The sequence below is a fragment of the Necator americanus genome, chromosome IV, assembly GCF_031761385.1.
Source record: "Necator americanus strain Aroian chromosome IV, whole genome shotgun sequence".
NCBI lineage: Eukaryota > Metazoa > Nematoda > Chromadorea > Rhabditida > Ancylostomatidae > Necator > Necator americanus.
Genome location: NC_087374.1, coordinates 12,646,029 through 12,666,281, shown reverse-complemented (window position 1 = coordinate 12,666,281; position 20,253 = coordinate 12,646,029). Strand labels below are relative to the sequence as shown.

At 40.6% G+C, this 20,253-nt stretch overlaps 6 protein-coding genes across 8 annotated transcripts; 4 read left to right on the top strand and 2 right to left on the bottom strand.

Moving 5' to 3' along the window:
* Positions 1 to 19: 19 nt before the first annotated feature.
* On the top strand, positions 20 to 3,699 carry RB195_001083 (uncharacterized protein; the record flags this gene model as incomplete). 2 transcript variants are annotated; one of them, XM_064197690.1, is made up of 4 exons in its annotated part: positions 20 to 89; positions 317 to 414; positions 2,732 to 2,890; positions 3,556 to 3,699. In XM_064197690.1, 4 exons carry the CDS (start codon positions 20 to 22, stop codon positions 3,697 to 3,699), a joined length of 471 nt encoding a protein of 156 aa, XP_064053571.1. The 2 variants fall into 2 exon arrangements, with proteins under 2 accessions (XP_064053571.1, XP_013308583.1); XM_013453129.1 differs by lacking the exon at positions 3,556 to 3,699 and having other exon boundaries at positions 2,732 to 2,899.
* Positions 3,700 to 3,938: 239 nt separating this feature from the next.
* On the bottom strand, positions 3,939 to 4,199 carry RB195_001082 (uncharacterized protein; the record flags this gene model as incomplete). The annotated part of the gene is made up of 1 exon (XM_064197689.1): positions 3,939 to 4,199. The coding sequence occupies one exon, from the start codon at positions 4,197 to 4,199 to the stop codon at positions 3,939 to 3,941; it is 261 nt and encodes an 86-aa protein (XP_064053570.1).
* A 258-nt stretch (positions 4,200 to 4,457) lies between these two features.
* RB195_001081 (uncharacterized protein) lies at positions 4,458 to 4,937 on the top strand (the record flags this gene model as incomplete). The annotated part of the gene is made up of 1 exon (XM_064197688.1): positions 4,458 to 4,937. The coding sequence occupies one exon, from the start codon at positions 4,458 to 4,460 to the stop codon at positions 4,935 to 4,937; it is 480 nt and encodes a 159-aa protein (XP_064053569.1).
* Positions 4,938 to 5,201: 264 nt separating this feature from the next.
* On the top strand, positions 5,202 to 6,143 carry RB195_001080 (uncharacterized protein; the record flags this gene model as incomplete). Of its 2 annotated transcripts, none has more annotated exons than XM_064197686.1 (1): positions 5,202 to 6,143. In XM_064197686.1, one exon carries the CDS (start codon positions 5,202 to 5,204, stop codon positions 6,141 to 6,143), a length of 942 nt encoding a protein of 313 aa, XP_064053567.1. The 2 variants fall into 2 exon arrangements, with proteins under 2 accessions (XP_064053567.1, XP_064053568.1); XM_064197687.1 differs by having other exon boundaries at positions 5,490 to 6,143.
* Positions 6,144 to 6,165: 22 nt separating this feature from the next.
* RB195_001079 (uncharacterized protein) lies at positions 6,166 to 6,477 on the top strand (the record flags this gene model as incomplete). Its single annotated transcript, XM_064197685.1, has 1 exon — positions 6,166 to 6,477. One exon carries the CDS (start codon positions 6,166 to 6,168, stop codon positions 6,475 to 6,477), a length of 312 nt encoding a protein of 103 aa, XP_064053566.1.
* Positions 6,478 to 8,615: 2,138 nt separating this feature from the next.
* RB195_001078 (uncharacterized protein) lies at positions 8,616 to 19,895 on the bottom strand (the record flags this gene model as incomplete). Its single annotated transcript, XM_064197684.1, has 8 exons — positions 8,616 to 8,740; positions 8,853 to 8,924; positions 10,519 to 10,636; positions 11,821 to 12,001; positions 12,089 to 12,165; positions 12,228 to 12,400; positions 18,467 to 18,596; positions 19,770 to 19,895. 8 exons carry the CDS (start codon positions 19,893 to 19,895, stop codon positions 8,616 to 8,618), a joined length of 1,002 nt encoding a protein of 333 aa, XP_064053565.1.
* Between the last annotated feature and the right edge of the window lie 358 nt (positions 19,896 to 20,253).

The window sequence follows — 20,253 nt, the reverse complement described above, 5'->3', positions numbered from 1 at the left end:
TTTTTTGAAGTGCAAGAAGATGACGTCGTCGGTTGTGTCGCTTTGTTTGTTGCTGATGGTTTTGGCAAGCGTTGCCAGTGCATGTCAGAGTGAGTTACTAACCCCTCCGAATACTTAACCCTACGCTCTTCACAGCAACCGTCACTCTCTCTCTTCCTCATCTCCATCCCTGTGTGTCGTAGCTTAGCAGAGGAAAAGTGCCGGTGCAGAATTGACAGCATGTGTGAAGAACGCAGAGTTGAGCGATTGGAAAGTGTCGTGGTGGAACCTCATGTAGTTTTGAACAGAGCTTGATCACTGCTTAGATTTCTTTCAGACCTTCCGCCAACACATCGAATAGGAAATTATGTTTACAATCTACACCAAAAACGCAGCTGTCCAGGACCGGTAGCGATGTCATTCGGAAATTTGTATGTGAGTTACCGAGCAGTACATTCAAACAGTTCCCACATGGGAACTAGAACGATTGGATTCAGGAGTAGCGACGTGAGCGTTCTTTTTCAAAAATATAAATGCGTATATAAGTAGGAACTATTTTTGAAACGTTGCATTCCATAGAGAATTTGTCATTCTACAACAAGGTTCACTTTTTAGATTTGGTTGATTTTCGTTTTTTAGGTAATTAAAGTAGAAAGTCAAGTTGACAAAACGGAGGAGTTTCAAGTACTTTGGTTTCTTTTACAGATAAGGTAATGAGACCAACAAGGTTCCAGGGATCTCTTTTGTGCATCGAAGAAGGCGTGAAAAATTTAAAAGAACGAAACGAGTTGGAAAAGCACAAAAAATAACCATATAACATGAAAATAAAACTTGGAGATCGCGTAAAACTACTGAGCGATGCGAGAAATTAGTTGGAAGCTGAGAGAATATCTTTGATTAATTTGCAGCAGTTTTTTTTTGCTTTTGAAAGAAAGGAACAAAACAACTCTCTCTCATCCACTAACAGTTGGGTCCACTGGAGTTTATCCCTTTTTCGAGGTCAAAATCCCTAATTTTGAAACGCGTCAGCAAATGACTACTTTCTTTACTCCTTTCATTTAAAGGCAGCATAACGCGAATCTAAGGTAGTGCGGATTTCAGGTGGAGTATTCGTATATGGGATCGTAGATAATGGAGAGGGTTTAGTTTAGCTTAGGTTCCGTCGATTTCCTTATAATTGCTTTAAAAAACGGCCCGGACGATACAGCACGTGCACCAGGCTGGCGCGCTCCAGTCGAACTCACTGTAGAAAATAGTGCACCGGAACGCTCGAGGCCGCATCTTCTGGGCCGTTTTTTACGACAATTAGAAAGAAATGGACGGAACCACACTCCTCTCCATAATCTACGATTCCATATACGAATACTCCACCTGAAATCCGTACCACCTCAGATTCCTGGGGTGATGCCTTTAAATGCAAAAAGCGAGTGTAGTCGAAAACTCTCCATTATTTCCGCTTGATACTCTACTTTAATGATCTAAAAATAAAAGACACAACAAAATTAAAAAGTGAGCATTCTGCTATCATGTGGGATATTTCAAACGATGTATAGTGTTGTGGAAATTCTTTCGGTTTCTACGTGTATTTCTCACTGAAAAAAGCTCACAACTTGTTGCTCAACGCAATAATACGATTTCTAATTCACTGATTCTTTTTTGATTCACTTCACCATCAAATCAGTACCTGTTGCTCCTAAAAACCACGGCTAATATGAAATTTGGGTGCTGTTGTGAAAGTGCAAACTACCGTAATTAAATAACTAACTAACTTTTGATAATTAAGTAAATTAACGTGATATCTCTTATTCAACCGCAAGATTTTGCTTAGCATGAGTGACCATATCTCGATTTACGCACGATGAAAAAAATACACAGATGATGAGAAATTTACTTTTCTTACCTAAAAATATCAACAATGAATGTATTCTTTTTTGTTCTTTGTGTTCTTTTTCAAACGTTTAAATGAAACCATAAACACCATTTTCATAAATGAAACCTCCTCATGGATTGAAAGTTCAATTTAAAAGTGTTGAGTAGAGTAGAATTTTTTTTTTCAGCTGAAATATGATGTTCTACTAACTATCTCTACTTTAAGAGACAAGATATATTTGAGTAATGAAATCGTAGAAAATCTATTCTAGCTTCTTGAAAAAAAAAACTTTTCCCCCAAATAAGCAGTTTTGCAATTTTTGCGCAGTCAAAAGTTTTTGCGAGCTGTGAAACTTCATTTCGATCATTTCCCAATTGAACACTCCTTAGGCTTCGTCTTCTCAACGATATGCTTACAGAAATTTCTCTAGTAGGGAAACCTAAAAAATCCCGATAATAAATCTTCACAGTGCTCAATACTTTCTGAACAACTAGATGATCGAAGTCTTTGAAATTTCTGGGTTTCTGGATTCGGACTTCGGGTTGATATTCCGAGTCTCTGATCTCTTCGAAGAGAAGTCTTTGAAAATCTAATTAAAAAAGCCAGTTGCTAATTTTAAAAAGTTTTCATTCTGAGCTATCTCTGTATTACATTACCCCATGTTGAGAAATCTCTTGAACATGAAACCATAGGGCTTTGTTTTCCTGTTGTTATGTTTTACTGTAATACTGCAATTTCGCATTTCTCGTTTTTGGACAGATGAACAGCAAATTCAAGTGATTTGTAACTTGAAAAGAAAAGCGAAAACAAAGGGGATATTACAAATGTTGTTGTTTAACTAATTTCACTGAAAGATTCATCCTTGCCTTACATTCCGTTTAGAGCGTCAATCAGTGCATCGACGGATGCCGAAGACACAAGTGTGTGGCGATTAGCTTGTACAAAAGGGGAGACATGTCGTTTGGCTGCAACATTATAACAAATTTTGGAGGATTAATCCCAGACGCAAATGCCGCCTGTTATGTCCGCACAGATATAAAGGTTTTCTGAAATGTGATTACGATATGAGAGCAGAGACGTAATCGTTATGTTGTTAACAATTTTTCTGCTCTGAAGGTGTAATAAATCAATATTGAAGTAGTGGTCGATTGACTATTTTTATATTTTTGCTGCAACAGCAGCATAAACGCCAATTGAATGCTAGATGCTACACTTATGCTCAGAGATAATAAACTGTTCTCTTAATTTTGCATATGACATCTATCCTATATATATATATATATATATATATATATATATATATATATATATATATGTATGTATGTATGTATGTATGTATGTATGTATGTATGTATGTATGTATGTATGGGGCCACGTATACGAATCTGATTGCTACCTGCACGTGGTGGCCCTGCTTTAACTAAACGGAATCAGGCGTTCCAGTGTACGCATTGGTAACGTACGAGCTATATAACCTGCACCGTTATATGGCGAAAGCTTCCCATACATTGCGGAAAGGTGCTGTCGTCCAGTACACCGCCAAAGCCCGTAACCTGAAAGGTCAACTGCCTGAAGGGAGCATGGAATCTTTGGCAACAACCATTCGTTTCGTCACGCTGAACTGCCGAACACTATCGAGTGAACTACAAGAAGCCGCTGTATCCAGACTTCCGTGATATCTGTGTGTGCCTTTTGCTGCATTGCAGGAAACAAGCATGAGAGATCGGCCTGTCATCGGCTTCGAAAATTACACCATATACTGTGGCGATGCTGATGAGAACAAAGTAGTTGGCTGCGCAACAGCTGTGAGGAACGATTACAATGCCACGGACGTGACTCAGCTTAAGTAGAAGAATGTAGATGCTTTTGCTTTCGTTTTTGTTTATGTTTACATTGCTAAGTAGATATGCCCCGATATCATATCAGAAGCGCCTGCGTGCGCCTATATAAGCGGTGATTTTCTGTTGTATCCATTCTCTTTGATTTTCTTTATTTTCTCTCATTACTGTTTCCTTGAACATTTATTTTTGTGTGTTAGCATTTAGTGCATAGTGATAACAGCATTGATGTCGTTGTGTTATTTGTTTGTTTACTTAATAGCCATAGGTTTAATTACCCAAGTTTGAGGCTGAACCATCCGAGCAACTGGTGCATCGGCCACGTTGACCAAGCGAGCCGACCAAGCGAGAGACTGAAGACAGGCCAAAAAGGACAGGTGGGCATCAAATCCGATTGCAGTGCACGCCAAACGCTTCATAGCGGCCTCGATTCCACGGATTGTTCTGTCTGAGCATTCAAATTTATTGGAATAGAGCATTGGTGCATCTTCCCTTGGGTCCAGCTCCTTCATCCACTAACCGTTATCATTCGTAACGATCTCAAGCTAGAGCGCTTGCGCAGCGGCTGTTCGATTTCTCTGCCGACTTTCCGTTCTGATCGTAGTGCATAGACGATGGCTACATCATTGAAAACGCGGAAAGGGGTTTTAACCAGGCATTCTAACTCCCTATCGCAAGCAGTGGCGAGACATGCGACTTTAGGGGAAAGCGTAGGTCTAGAGGATCAGGGAGCATATAGAACTATACTGAATGAGATCTAAAAGGCTGAAATGGAGATTAAATCACTCCAAGACATCTTTGATAGAGCGCTTTTTGCATTTACCGAAACAGTGGACAACCTAAAGGAACCTCTCACTGAAGAGGCGAAAGTTTCGGAGTATATAAGTGGCGCTCAGGAACTCATCTCTCAATCCACATCCCTGCTCCTCAAACTGGAGATTAACAAGGAGCAGTTGACATCTAATACCCGTACGCAAGCGGGACTCATGGGAAACGGGCATCCAAATGGAAATACAGTAGCGCGCATAGAGCTGCCAAAGTTACCGATACCGGAATTCAGCGGGAAGTTCTGGCATTGGGACAGCTTTTGGGAGCTGTTCAACGCAACGGTTCATTCTCTTCCACTTTCGGATTTGCAAAAATTCAACTATCTTCTCAGAGCACTTAAAGGGGAAGCCCGCGAGCCCATTGCTCGTTTCCAGGTCACCTCTGCTAACTACAACCTAGCAATAGCTCATCTGAAGGAATGATACGGTAGTGCTCAAAACATAGTCACGGGCTTACATCGGCAGCTCGAGTACTGGAACACTAGGAATACGCTGCTGAGGGACCAGCGCAAACTTTACGACCAACTCTTCGCCATCACCGCACAGCTTGAGAGCAAAGGGGAATCTCTTGATAGCCCATGGCTACTATCCAAAATTCTCTCCAAATTTTCGGAGGCGATTCAAAGGAGTACGCTGAAGGAGAAGGTATCTTTACCTCCAACTGAGATCTGGACGTTGCAAAGGCTCATGAGTACACTGGATTTCGTTATAAAACAGGAAGAAGAAATTGAGCAGCATCTACCAAGGAAGAAGGAGCGTGCAGAACTCCCTCAAAAAGTATCAAAAGAAGCGAATCTCCAATTGAGGAAACGCTCTCCATTCTGTTTTTACTGTGACAGCAAGGAACACTGGTCTATAGGATGTACCAAAATCACCGCTCCAAAAGCCAGATTGGAGCATTTGAAAAAGAATAACCGCTGCATAAGATGTGGATCTAAATCACATGCCCTTTCAGAATGCAGGAGCAAAGGTTGCATGAACTGCGGCAAGAAGCATCATACTTCCACATGCTTCAAAACCGATAGTGGAAAGCAAACAGCTCAACCAAATCGGAAAAAAGAAGAGAAGCAAAGGTCGTCACATACACGGCAGAATTTCATGATGTGTGAAGACGACACTGAATGTTTATCGGATACATCTCCTAGCCTTACAGCTATGAGGGTGGAGGACACATCTCATCAACCTCGAAATGGAGAAATATTTCTTCTGACAGGAAAGATACAGGCTATGCACCCAAACACACAGAAGCTGATTACGTTTCAGATACTCTTGGACACTGGAGCAGATCGCAGCTTCATTGACACGGAACTGGCTCGACAGCTTGACCTGCCTTGCAATGGTAAAATCACCATGATGTTGCGGACGTTTGGAGCAGAAACCGCAAAGGAGATCCAATGCACTGACACGTGTTTGAGTGTATGGGATGCTGAAGGGAACCAACACAAGTTACGTGTATACACTCATGCCAATCTTACCAAAAACTTCAACAGAGGAAAGCTCGACGAAAAAGATCTCCAATTCATCCGAAGAAATCGGATAAAATTGAGCCTCCCACAAGAGAGTGGAACTGGAAAAGCGAAGGGATGCACTCAAAGCGATTCTTGGAAGCAGAAGGAAAGTACCAGATAGAAGGATCAGTCATTTCAACTTCATGAGACCGGAAGAACGCTATCTGGTGTGTTCGTTTTGTTTGGCAAAAGGACAACACTATTCCGATAGCTGCCCTGTGTACGTGAGCGTGGAATTGAGGAGGAAGCGTGTTCGCTGCAAAAGGTGCTTGGACAGTCGCCACGATACAGAGCATTGTTGGAATCAGAGCAGAGAATGCATGTACTGTGGATCGAGGAACCACAACAAAGCATTGTGCACCCTACCGGAGTGCATCCACGACCAACGTTATGAACTGGAGGAGATTGAGCGAGAACTGGAGACCTTCGCCGACTACTACGGTCCTGGACAGTAATCCGGATGGTCGAAACCAAGATTAGGGGAGAGTGTCACGGACGTGACTCTGCTTAAGTAGAAGAATGTAGATGCTTTTGCTTTCGCTTTTGTTTATGTTTACATTGCTAAGTAGATATGCCGCGATATCATATCAGAAGCGCCTGCGTGCGCCTATATAAGCGGCGATTTTCTGTTGTATCCATTCTCTTTGATTTTCTTTATTTTCTCTCATTACTGTTTCCTTGAACATTTATTTTTGTGTGTTAGCATTTAGTGCATAGTGATAAGAGCATTGATGTCGTTGTGTTATTTGTTTGTTTACCTAATAGCCATAGGTTTAATTACCCAAGTTTGAGGCTGAACAATCCGAGCAACTGTACAACGACCTGGTGGAGGAATTTAGCTTAGATTTAGTCTAGATGCGCCTTTGTACGACTGCGGGGTCGCAGAGGACGTGAACTCTGGATTCTGAGGACGCTTTCTGTGATGAACTCAATACGTTGATGTCCAAAATACCAAACCAAGAGGTGGTCATTGTCGCAAATGCGAAGATGGGACTCAAACAGCAATCCGATGTGCTGGGAAAATGGTATAAATTTTTTTAATAGATATATATTATAGATATTTATATTATATTATAGATATAGATATTTATATAAGATATGTATTTTTTCATAAGATAAATAAACAATAAATAAATAATAAATAAATATTTTTTTTTATAAAATGAAATATAAACTGGTGGCAGGGGTCAACCATTTTAACGCCTGAACAGCAGCGCGAGCGGAAGATTGGGATTCTTAAACTTCAGCTCGACTACGTTCTGGCGAAGAACATTCCTCACTCAGATATCTGAAAATATGGAGCTGTTTGGGACGTCGCGTTCGTTTCTGACCACCGTCCAGTTCTTCTCAGGTTCAAGATACGGTCCCACAAGAGAAACCGAGGAGTTACTCCCCAACTGAAAATTGACATGGCAAGTCTGAAAGACAAAGAATACAAAAAGAAATTCCGTCACAGTGTGTCTATTCATGTTGGAGTAGCAGGAAGAAGGTTAGCGATGCGGACTCCTTCACAAAGTGCATCCAGGACGCTGCAAGGGAAAGGCTCCCGGTTCTATTGCCGCGTAAGACGTTTGCCTTTGCATCTGCGGAAACAAATTCCACGTTCAATTCTGTATGTGTCGCGCGCAGCACTAGTGAATTCAACCCGAAAAAGCGTCTTAGAAGGAAGTTGCGTTGTCAACTGCAACAAGACCGCGATAACGGGTGGACGTCACGAGCGATGGAGTTTGAAAAGGCGTGGGATGACAAGGACCGCGGAAAGCCTATGCTTTACTAAAACAGTATAGCGGCAAAATGAAAATATGTTCTCCTGTCCTCAACACTGCCAATGGAGTAGTTGTCGATGAAGCAACCCTTCCAGACCTTTTGGTCTGTATCCAAAAGATGAAAAGTTGAAAATCTGGTGGAGAAGATGGGATTAGCGCAGAAATTCTAAAATATCTTCCTCCGTCTGGGAATCGTGAGATGACAAAGATCATCCGTTCAATATGGATAGACGGAAGGACACCTGATTCGTGGAGACACGCCATCATAATTCCCATCCACAAGAAGTTATCCGTCGCGGACCCTAGGAATTATCAAGGAATCTCTTTGCTGCGTGTCATGTGCAAAGCATTGGAGCAGGTTATGTTGGACTGAATCATTAGCGAAGACATCGCGAAGAAACAACGCGCGACGAGCAAGCTGGCTTTCGCCCTGGCCGATCTACGACTGACCAGGTGTTCGTCGTCAGGAGAGTGATCGAAATCTGGCAGCGGTAAAATGAGTGCAGCAAAAAGAAAACTTTATTAATGTTAGAGATCACAAGTAATGCATCTCGAGATGTGTACATACTCGTATGAAATGAGAAGGCAAGCAGCTTCAGCGCCTACGCACATAAGCACTTCAGCTTCATGATACAGAAAAGATGACTGAATACTGATTGTAGATAAGTATGGTTAAAATGACAGGGGAAAAATCAATTCAGTAATGGTAAAAGAGGCAGTTCTGCAAAGTAATAGATTTACATTGGCTTTCCTAGATCGGCTCGCTACAAGCGGCCTATAAAGATTGTGGCGCTCCGGAGCTCGTGCTGAGCAACGCGACACTGGTTTTATTGTTCTTTGTTGGATAGGTCTTCCGATGGAACAACGCTGCCAGGAATGTGTCCACGCTCGCTTTGATTGCACGGATTCGTAGTGTGTAGATGAACGGATTCGACGCCAATTTCAACATCACCTTGAAGAAAAATCTAGCTAGCCATGACGCATAACTTCGCAATATTGTTTTATTTTGGAAAACTCTGAACCCAAAACATGGATGTAAAGCAGGATAAAGCAGCTGGAGTTACCGTTAATAATGAACTCACCAAACAATTGACGCTTGAATTGAGGAAGAGGCCGAGGTAGAAATTCAGAGAAACCTGTAATGAATCAGTTTAATTAATATTATCAATGTTCTTTTAGCAGCATTAAAATAGATAATAATAATAAAATATGAAATAAAATGAACAACAAAATAAGTTTGAGGTTCTGGGGAAAAAATGGAAGTATGTTTGGAGTCCGAACATCAAGATCTCATCGTTCCTCTTTAAACATCTTATTTAAAAAATTAAGATTATTTTTAGAAATTACGAAATTTCTATCGTATTTTTCCAAAGTCTCAGGAACTGATTCTTCTACAATCATTTCTACACAAATGAAGTGTTCGCAAAGAATTCCTGTACCGTTAGATCCCATTAATTTAGGAATGACATTCAATATGTAGGCAAAGGACGAGTTCATCTGTAAAGGACAGCTTAGTACATTCTCTTCCAATCTCTTACTGTCAGATTCAGAAGAAAAGAGAGATATAATTCTCACCTTAATCTCACGAAAGCTACAGTATGGGTGCGGAATTATGATAAAAGCTGATATTTGTTGTGGAAACGTTAGAACGGTATCTAAACACCACTTCATTTCACGACTAACCTCCACCGTATCCTTTTATCATGTTCAAAGAGAGCATATCACAAAACTTACGTAATGCGGAAACGTGATTTAAAAAAAGAGTTCAGGTAGATCACGAATATTATCGTGGCCGCACTCAATTTCCCGTATCCGTCCTGAAAAACGGCGTGGGAAACGGCGTTCCTACCCACGAGATAAGTTGGAATGCTCCATCCTTTACGCATCCGCGAGCAAGCGGTGGGAAATCAATGAAGTCTCCACACCAGCCTACTTGCTTAAAAACAATGAATGCTGAGGGAACCGGAGCATGTAGAAGCGTTCTAACGTATCTCGTAGGAGCAAACGCTGTTCCCACGTCGCTTTTTTCAGGACGATCAGAGGAAACCGAGCGAACCCACGTTCGAAATCGTAATCTACACCTCAAACACTGTCTTTTCTGTGAGGTTTCCACACTGTTAATTTCTCGATACGCTACCTTTAATAGGAAATTTTACGCCGAGTCATCTATAAGCACACTCGTTACAAAAGATGGCAATTATTTCGCGCCCAACAAAACCGTATCGTCTTCGCTATTCTACATACCTTAGTCTGTTTTTAAATCCTTTTCGTATCATTTATGCCGCGAGAGAGATCAAATTCGTTTGGATAAAAATAAAGGGTAAAGTGTTCGACGTTAACGAATCTCTTGGGATCCACCAACACGTTCACTCCAATTCAGAATTGTTTTACGAATGCGTCCATGACCTACGAAATGAATTGTGGAAGTTAGCCGATGTATCAGATCAGTTTTCGTCTTCTTCAACGAGTCTGGTACCAATTTATCGTCTCTGGAGGAATAGAAGATTTGGTTGGCTCCAAAAGCGGCTTCAAACCATTGACCGTCTGATCGCGGTGAAACCTCTTACCAATTTCGCTACACAAGCCCCTTTTCAATGAAAAGGATCGAATAATAATATGAATAATGGAAATGTGATTGTTCTTTTAAGTTCTGCACAAAAACTGAAATATTACACAATTTTAAGTGCTTTAACTTACATTATATGTAAATGGACATCCATCGACACATACGAGCACGAAATACAGTACACAAAGGCCCCAACTGAGCGAGAATGTGGAGACGATCAACAGCGTCGTCCATACAAGCTTCAACTTTGAATGCACGTTCGAACGACGAGTGCTTGTTCTTCTGAATATGAATGTTGTTATGTTTATATACGTTAATCGTAGAGAATTCTAAAAAGAAGAATTTGAAGAATTAAATGCTAGAATTGTGCAGCTATTCCGAAAGTAATGTAATTTCTTCGGAACTATGAAGAGGAATAAATTTCTTCGGAACTATGAAGAGGAATACACCTCAGATAGCGATAAATGCTTGGCTTTTTGGATACACCACTTTCTTCAATTTCTACTTTTATTTGAGAGAGCGAGCCGCTATCGGGGGCCGACGACTGACGAACTTTGGCTTTTGATGCTACGGATGCTTTAATTTTGGCCAATCGGATGCCGTAACGAAGAAGTGATGTAAAATCTCGGATAGCGAAAAGAATCTCGTTCCTTCTCTCCTTTCAAAGTAATCACAGATAACCGCCTTTGTTTTGCTTGGTCGCATCATAAGAAAGCCACCAGACCGCCCTGTCCTAGTCCGCCTATATTTTGCAAGCATGAGATACAAACGAAGCTAGTGATTGAATGTCTCTATTTCTCGGGTACTGTACCGTGTGGTATAAGTACCCGATGTGTGATTCTAAACTCTCCAAGCCTAATCCTCATGCCTGATATTTTTCGAAAAAAAAGGAAATCATACTAACAGAATTTTCACTTCTTAAAGACAAAATCCTTAAAGGTAGCGTTTACAGAAATTCCTTGTTCTATTCCTAATTAATCTCTTGTGGTGCAGTTTTCCCGGCACAGTTTGGGAGCTTCACAGCAAAAATGAAAGAAAGTATAGAAATCAAGAAAACAAACAGGAATGCCAGAGTGGTCAGTTTTGTTTACGAAGCAACTCTTTAGATCCGTAGGATCAACTGACTGAAACCGCATAAAATGGATCAGGAGTAAAATTATGCATTAACGTAATGGACCCTTAATGGATCTTAATGAGTGATGTGAGGTTCCAGTAAGTCTAACCAATGTTTGCAGAGTTATCAAATTGAGAAAATTGACTAGTGTGATGCTTCTACGTTGCCTATGGATTTGTACGAGATTCTTCGGTTTTCGTTTTGATATTTGCAGACGACGCCACAAACACGAACTGCTAGTGAGGAAAACCCAAGGTTGGGTAAATTTCTGCGATGGTCGTCTTCAGGTTCGTTCTTGATAAAAAAAAATAATTACGTTGCCTTGGGCGAAAAAGTCCCACCTGTCACTCACTGTCATCTCGAACTCTGCCTTAGCCTTTAACAACTTGGACAGGATCAAACCGTAGATCAACAATGTAGCGACGAGTGGAATGATGAAAATGAGAAAAATAGTGATTCGGAAAGGAAATCGATTGTAGAAGAACATATGACATTTTTCATGTCGTAATCCATCATTTTCTCCAGAAATAAACCTGAAATTGTGCTATTCGATTAAATTTTGTACAGTACAGTTTCGCTACAAGTAAGACTAGCTTGGAATTGTAAATCTCTCTACTCACCAACAAAACACAAAAATAAGAGGAACTACCCATAAGCCAAGAACAATACAACGGATCCTCCTCGTCGTCACCATCACCTATTTGAAGAAAAAATTAAGTAATCAAGAAAAATCCATATGGGAATTCTTTTCAGTCCAACCTTGTATTTCAATGGCCACATAGTACCGAAAAACTGATTGATGGCTAAGGCGAAGAGATGCATGTCGGAAGTGAGCATTCCGGATACTCGAAACATCTCCAGCCAAGCGTCCACACATTTAGAGGATTTTTGCACGCCAATAACTACCGGAAGGTACGAGTTCACGACTAAGCCTGAAAAGAACATAAACTTTGAAAAATACCTTACTAAGGTCAATACATCACAAGACTGGCGATTATGGAATCTTTTCACGAATAAATAGGAAGAAATAGAGGCGTAAATCACGAACGTGAAGGCATCACCCTATGAATCTGGCGTGGTATGGATCTCTGTTGGAGCATACCTATATCGGGTCGCAGATTATGAATACAGCGGTAAATCCGCTCATGTCTTCCTGTATCCCTGTAAATAGACGGCTCCGGAACGTTATTCCTTAAAACGCAATCTATTCACACCTTTCTGCCGCGCCCCCGCTTGCGATTCGTCGAAAATCCATTCGAACGCCCCAATGGGGAATTCATTTCCTTCGACGAATCGCAGGCAGGGGCGGGGCGCGAGGGTATTGCGTTGCAATAGACGACGTCGCAAGAAACCGCATTCTGAAACCATCCGTTTACAGTGATACAGAGAGATGAGCGGAACCACCCCTGTATTCATAATCTACAACCTGATATAGGTATAATCCAACGAAAATCCATAACACCTCGGATTTGTGGAGTGATGCCTTTGAGCGTGGTCACAATCAGTTTCCACTAGCAATGCACAAAAATGTGTGTACTTTAGCCCTGTGTGACTTCGACTCCACAACGATGCACCTTACTACGCGATAGGATGCGGGCAACTCCATCATTGTCCAGTGTCCGCAGAAAAACTAGTGCAACTCAATATATGTCAAATAAAAAACAAAAACGCAAAAGTTGACCCATCACAGTAGCAGACGCGTCGTCGTCATCACCCTCTTTCAATCGTTCGTAATAAGTTGCTTTTTAGATAGATAGGATCACATGAGACTCGCACGCCTCGATCGGGTTAATACGAAAAATTGAGCGTAATGACTCTCACACACGTAAACTACATATAGTGGGGTATAGGTAGCATGGTACAGGTGCGTAAACAACTCAACGTAAGCAGTTGCGCTCGAAGCGATGCGTTGGAGCGTAGCGGTCAGGATCGAGGGAGCACCCTTGCTAGCACCATTCTTCGCTGTAGCTCGCAATGGTCCCACCTCGATTCAAACCGCTTTCTCCACCGCGTCGCTTCGAGCGCAGTCGCTTACACAGCGTTTTGGCCTTATTTTACATCGTACTCCGATCTATTCGTGTGGAGATCGCAACATCGTCAACTTAGTGGAACCCCGCTTGTGATGATCAAAGAAGATATATTTCATAAACTTTTTTCACGCTGATCCATGGAAAAGTATTCAATAAGTGCAACGACAAACTCGTTTTCCAAAAAAGAAAAAATGACACAATTGTCGGGGCAGTTTTTGTCAGCATGTTTACGAGGGTCGATGTTGTTATAAACTTGTTTTTGATTTTCGCACGATGTCTGTAAATAAAATACAAGGTTGGACACGTTCATTCACATAATCAGTCACATTCTTCATTCTACAATGACGGATTAATGATTTTAATTCAATTTTCTCGTTAATTAAACTTAATTTGAGCAAAGAAACCACTGCCTATAGAAGAAGGACGAACCTAAGTACGAGAATCCAAATCCGAATTTGAATCCCAATTTAGAAAAGCTAGTTGAAAATTCAACTTAAAACCCCAATTTGTCGGACATCTCTGCACTGCCGAAGCTCTTACACATACATCACAAAATTGTAACTTCCACAACTTCCAATTGTAACTTTTGCCGATATCAGGATATTATGTGTGTCAATGGTGGAAGAGTAGAATGAAGAGTTCAACCAATAAGACGATCAGAAGTTTCTATTCAAAAACTGGAAGAATATAATAAAATAAAATAAATTATGACGATTAAGATTTCGTCGTGACCGGTTTTTTTGGTGAGCTTCTTGCATCATTTTTCACACTACATTAATACTACATTAGTTGCTTTGAGAAACGCAAGTAATCCAGTTTTAGAAGGTTACTCTTTATTGCTTTTCACTCGGTTTTACATTCGAAGGATTTCTTTTGAAATTCGAACTTGCCTTCGTAATATACGGTGCCAAAATGTGGGCGCGAGGAATTCCCTTCTCCCCACAATCTCTTCTTCCATGAACTTCGACAAGGTAGTTAGGCAAAGTTAGGGAGTAGAGGAAATTGATGAACCTTCTTTACAGATATCCGCTAAAACGCTGTGAAATCCGATGTCCAGTGTTTTCTTCTACTGATGACTTCTTCTAGAAGCTGGATGAATTGTTTTTTCTTTGAATATTGCAAATCCTGAACTATTGAAATGTTGATGCGCTTATTTTCGACTTAATTTCCACACATGGATGAGTATACCTGCAAATATTAAAGGGAGCGTATCATGAAATTCACGCTGTTTGAAAACCTAATAGAAAACGTAGAGTTCGGGGTGTAGATTACAAATATATGTGTGGTCCTGCTCAATTTCCCCCAATCACTCTAAAAAACGACGTAGGAATCGGAATTCCTGTAAGGTACTTTAGAGCGCACCTTTGTACAACGCCGACTCCCTCAGCAGCTTATACACTGGTCTTACTTCGATATTTTCGATATTCGACTTCGATAGGCTGCCGAGGGGGCATAATTGATCTTCGACCGCTCGCTCGTCAATGCAGCGCGTGCACAAAGGTGGAGCGTTTTCGCGCATTTCGTAGGAACAAACGTCGTTTCCCACGTCGCATTTTAGGGCAATTAGGGTAAACTGAGAGGGGACTTGCTCACGACCTACACCTCAAACGCTGTGTTTTCCGTTACGTTTCCACACTACGTCAATTTCATGCTATGCAGCCTTTTAGTGAAACCTGTGCCTCTACGATTCCAAGCGGATTCGTAGTTCGTCTTGCTAAAATGAAAGAGCAAGCATTTGTTGCTCTCCATTTCAAAATCAAAAATTTTAGGGAGGCTATAGCAAAGAATTTAGGAAGTTGTCCTCCCATTATCTTATCCCAATCATCTCAAGCTATGTCCATCCACGGTCAGAAATGAAGTAGATCAAGTAGAACTGATCAACACTTCAATAGTTCAGGATTTCGATTATACAAGGGAAACGCAGGAAAAGGATCTGTTGAGTCTCCATGGAAGTGAACTACATAGGTGAGATAAATCAAAGTGCGGTGATCACATGACAAAACGCTGACTTCCCGGTTCAGATTATAAGTAAATTAAATTTTTTCCTAGTGCATTAAATAAATAGGAATACTTTATAGATGTATCCTTCGCTTTCACATTAACTACTAAATTTGCAGCAACTCATTTCTATCAACCTCTACGTTTTTACTCCTTTATTTTTTCCATCGATTTTTTCTTCATTATTAAGGTAACAAGCAAAGTAATTTAAGAAGTAAAGTGACACCAATCGTCAGAAATATGATTCACTTACAAGCAACTTATCTTCTTGAACGTAAAAATAATAACGTTACAGTCGCAGAGTAATATCATAGATATACAGTATCCGAACGTTTTCTGAATGCTTTGCGTCGACGAAATGCCGCTGTTAGCAGCGTTTTTTTTTTTTGAAAGCTGCATTATTACCAAGGAAAATGCACAAGATGTACGGATAAAATCAAATGTTCGAGGAATCTTGCTTGTAAAGGTCGAAGTCAAGTACAATTGATGATTAAAGTTAGTTAGCGGTTATCTATAGAAATAAAAGTTTGGAATATGAATAGCTATAATAGTCTGGAATAAAACTAAAACAGCTCAGGAAAACATTGCGATGATCCATGCAGGTGACCTAAGAAGAAGCACACAGAATATTATTTTACAGTGTTTCGTTGACGTCGGATCCTCCGGATACCAAGCAACTCAACTCAATTCTAATGACGGTTTCAGTACAGTGCACAACGTGAAACCAAAAAATTGTCCGACCGTGCGCACACTTTCTTTCGGATTTTCTTCAAACAATTATAACATAATTGTTCATGGATATCAATCAACAAAACAGTGGCCGCCATGATCCATCACGTATGCACAACGTTTCATTAGACTATAAATTCGAGAATTCCAGAACTCTGGTGGCTGTGAGTACAAAGAAGTGCTAGATCTTACTTTCCAGCTTTTTCTGATCATCTGGTGTTTTCTCTCGTATGTGTCTTCAGTGCCCGAAACGAACGGTAGTCAGATGGGGCCAAGTCAGAAGAATGAGAAGGATGTAGTAAGACTTCCCAACCAAGCTCGGTAATTTTCCGGCAAGAAGTTTTGCCACGTGAGGTCGGACATTGTCATGAAGTGGAGCAACATGGCCTATTTTTTACGCTTCAGGCAAATTTCTGTAGTTGAGAAGAGTACACTCGAGCGGTCACAGTCTGCCCAGATGGGAGCAGTTCATGAACAGCATACTCTCCAACAAACAGCAAAATTTTCTTTTTCGCAATCCTCCTTTCGACCCTCTTGGAGGTCTTTCGCCACTCCGGAGCCAACTTTTATGTTGTATACAATTGATATAAAACACAAAACTCTCATCTCCTGTAATGATTTCGCGGAGAAACTCCTGCCTGTGATGCAGAAGCAAAGACTGACACACACTCACTCTAGTCGCCAGCTACGAAGCACCCAACTCGTGGAATACCTAGATCGACGTCACTTTTCTGTAATCCAGAGCTTGAAGGCGACTGACAAGGTCTTGTCTTGTTGGGCGATCGCATCTGAGGATCGTCGAAAGTTCACATGTAGCGGCATTGGACTTCTTTCTGAGAGCGTCATGCATTGATTCATCATTTCAGTCAGTCGGTCGACCAGCGCGAGGTCGACATTCGAGCTAAACAGCTCCCGACTGACGACAGTCCAGCGGAGTAATATATCTTTCTTGAACACAGCACAGATATGAGCGTTGGAGCCTTGCAGGAATTCGTGCTACTACTATGGTTCAAATTTGAGTTTGGTTTATTCAAGTCATGTTTGAATACCAGCAAAATGCGCGCCTTTATATACCTTTCTAGTGTAGGCATTTAGGACATTCTACCATATTCAACTGCAAAAAAATTCAATTCAAGACCTCTAAAATTCTGAATCGAAAAATCTATTTTGGTGGAGGGCTTCCAGACCAACCTAATAACTTAGGAAAAGATACAGAGGAAAATTTTAGACACTATTTTCAAACTACGTTTCCACATATCTTCTTCAAAATGGCATGTCCAGAAACGTTCGCCCAAAAACACTGATGGAGTGCTCTGGACCATTTCGTAATCTACGGAAAGTTTTGAATGTAGATCCACTATGTTTATGTAATGGCAATATTATTTTTGCATAGTCTTGGAAGGTTACTGAGAGCAGTGCGACTCGGATGCCCTCATTATTTCTGCGTATTTAAATTCTCACATTTATCATTTCTTCATTGGCCCCTAAGTTCGTTAGTTTCTCTTGATCTGCCTAAAACATCGGAGCCAAATTTTTCTAAAATAAACTCTAAACAAATAAACTCATTTGTAGGCGAGGAACCTTTAGGCATAACATTCTTTTGATGATCCATGCGAGCAGAGTTAAATGTCCTCTTAGTGTACCACATGTGCAACCTTTAAAAAAGGTTCACGTATAAAAGGTATATAAAATATAAAAGAATAAATAAAAGTAAGAACTTCATACAAAAAGGTTTTTTTTTAATCTTCTGCCTTTTCTTTTCAATTTTCAACCAATGAACATACTTTTCCACAATTTTTGGAATTAAATACTGAAATATATTTGTGAATATGAGCGTTTAAGCCGCGCACTTTAAAGACAACAAAGCAGACACTCCAGTCATCAGAAAGCTTCAAGAGGATGCAAAACCTTCTGCGAAATTTCATCTATCAACGGAAAAATAGTTTTGAGCGAGTTTCGCTCCTGTCTGTCAAAAGATCTTGAAGAATATCGCGATTTTTTCCTTGTCGAATCCCAACTAATAATGTTCTCCTCTCGTTTGCTGTTGTCGCTTTTCAAGCAACAGATATGTGGGAACGTGGAAAGGATCTATATTTTTTTGTTTCATATGAAAGTACATTTTTTCTCTCACACATTACATCAATCTAAATGGAATAGCCGAGCAGATGCGCAACGAAGCGACTCGAATGTGATTTCAGCATTTCCCTCTGCGACAATGTACTAACTAAGGACTTTAGTCACCTGTGATGAGCAAGGAAGCCGCCCACATGTCGGCTGCAGCTAAACTGATGCACAGTTTCAGATATGGTGAGACTGGTGAGGACAGAAACGGAGCCGAGACCACAATTAGACCGTTGCCGATTATTGCGAGCTGAAATTCAAAGTGTACGAAGGAGAAATAGAAATGAAGGGAATACAACAGAAATTTATCCATTGGTCACGCCTCCACATCACTAAGAAACACTAAAAATACAAAATGTGACGTAAATCTGCCTCTTTTACTGTAGTTATAGAAATTCTGAAGCCCTGGATTCGAGTGAAAATCCTGCCTCTGCGAATCTGCATAGCCTTCTCCTTTCCAACTTCCACAGTTCATTGAAGCGTGCAGAAAATGCAGAGACAAAATTTATTTCTGGTTAACTGTCCGCAATTTCGATGCTAAACATTTTTTTCTGTAATTTTATTTTATTTTTAGAACACAAGATGTTTAAAGGCAGCAAATCAAAAAAATTGAAGGTGTTGGAGTCTCGAAGCGAGGATAGGAGTGGTCACGCTCAACTCTCTCCAGTTAACCAGAAAAAGATGAAATAGTCTAGTGTGATTTCGATGTTGCAACTCATTGCGTTACGTATCGCGTAATAAAACGCAGCCAACTACGTCAAATTGATCGCGACCACGTCTCTACGCCCTTAAAGGATAAATAAAATCAACAAAGCTTCTGGCGTTAATCAGTCTCGGTTGCACCAGTCTTGGCTAATCAATCCGCTTGGGATGCACCCCCACGTTCACACCAATTCAGAATCGTTTGAGTTTTACGAACGTGTGTCTGGCCCAAACATTGACTTGTGGGGCTATCCGATGTGTCACGTCAGTGTTTCTATCCTCCCAGAAAAGTCCCGCGCCAATTTATCGGAGTAATGAAAAGTTTGGTTGGCACCAGGAGGTTTCGCCTGGTCCCCTTTCACTTTGCTTATTCGGGTAACTAGAAGTTAGTAGAAATTAATTGTACAAAAGAAATTTCCTCCAAAGCACTACTTCCATCTAGCCTCTAAAAAATGTAAAGGACTTGAAAAATCTAAAATCTTGCAAAAAACACAAAAAATCTCCGTTGCAGAGCTCAGATGGTGCACGTACAAACTCAAAAAAAAGTTCTTATGTCTTGAGCAAAAGAAAAAAGAACTCGTGTGCCTCACATTGACTTTGGCAAGGAAGACATTTATTCAAGTTGCCTGTTCATCTATGTCTGCATATCATGTGTTTGCTTTAAATGAAATGAAAATTGAATGGAAAAAGTACGAAAACAAAAAAACAAATAAACACTCACGGCAAGTATTATGATCATTATCGGTATCAGCCATGAGTAGATTCCTTTCAGGTAGTTAAGTTTTTCTATCGGATCCTCTACACCGATTGTTGAATTTAAAATTGTTGCTTCAGTTGTAGTAATCATTCTAAAAACAGGGGAAAAAATAAAAAGTCTAATCAATTGACAAAAAATTCGTAACGGTACGTAAAATTCGGCAATGATACTCGACGCAAGCACAGAAATAGTACGATTAGGAGTGGATAAGGAATAAAGCGAAATTTCAAACATTAGAGTGCAAAACGTTGTACAAACACGGGTCCCGTTCGTCGAACAAAGAAATCAGAGAGACATTTTTGAGGAATTTTGACGAGATAGTTTCGTATGGATACTATCGTCGGAGGAAACGAAAAAAAAGAATAGCTGCAGATGAAAGTGCGCGTATACGTCGTAGGTACGGGGGTAAAATGAATTACATAGGATAGATGGAGAAAAAAAATACGAA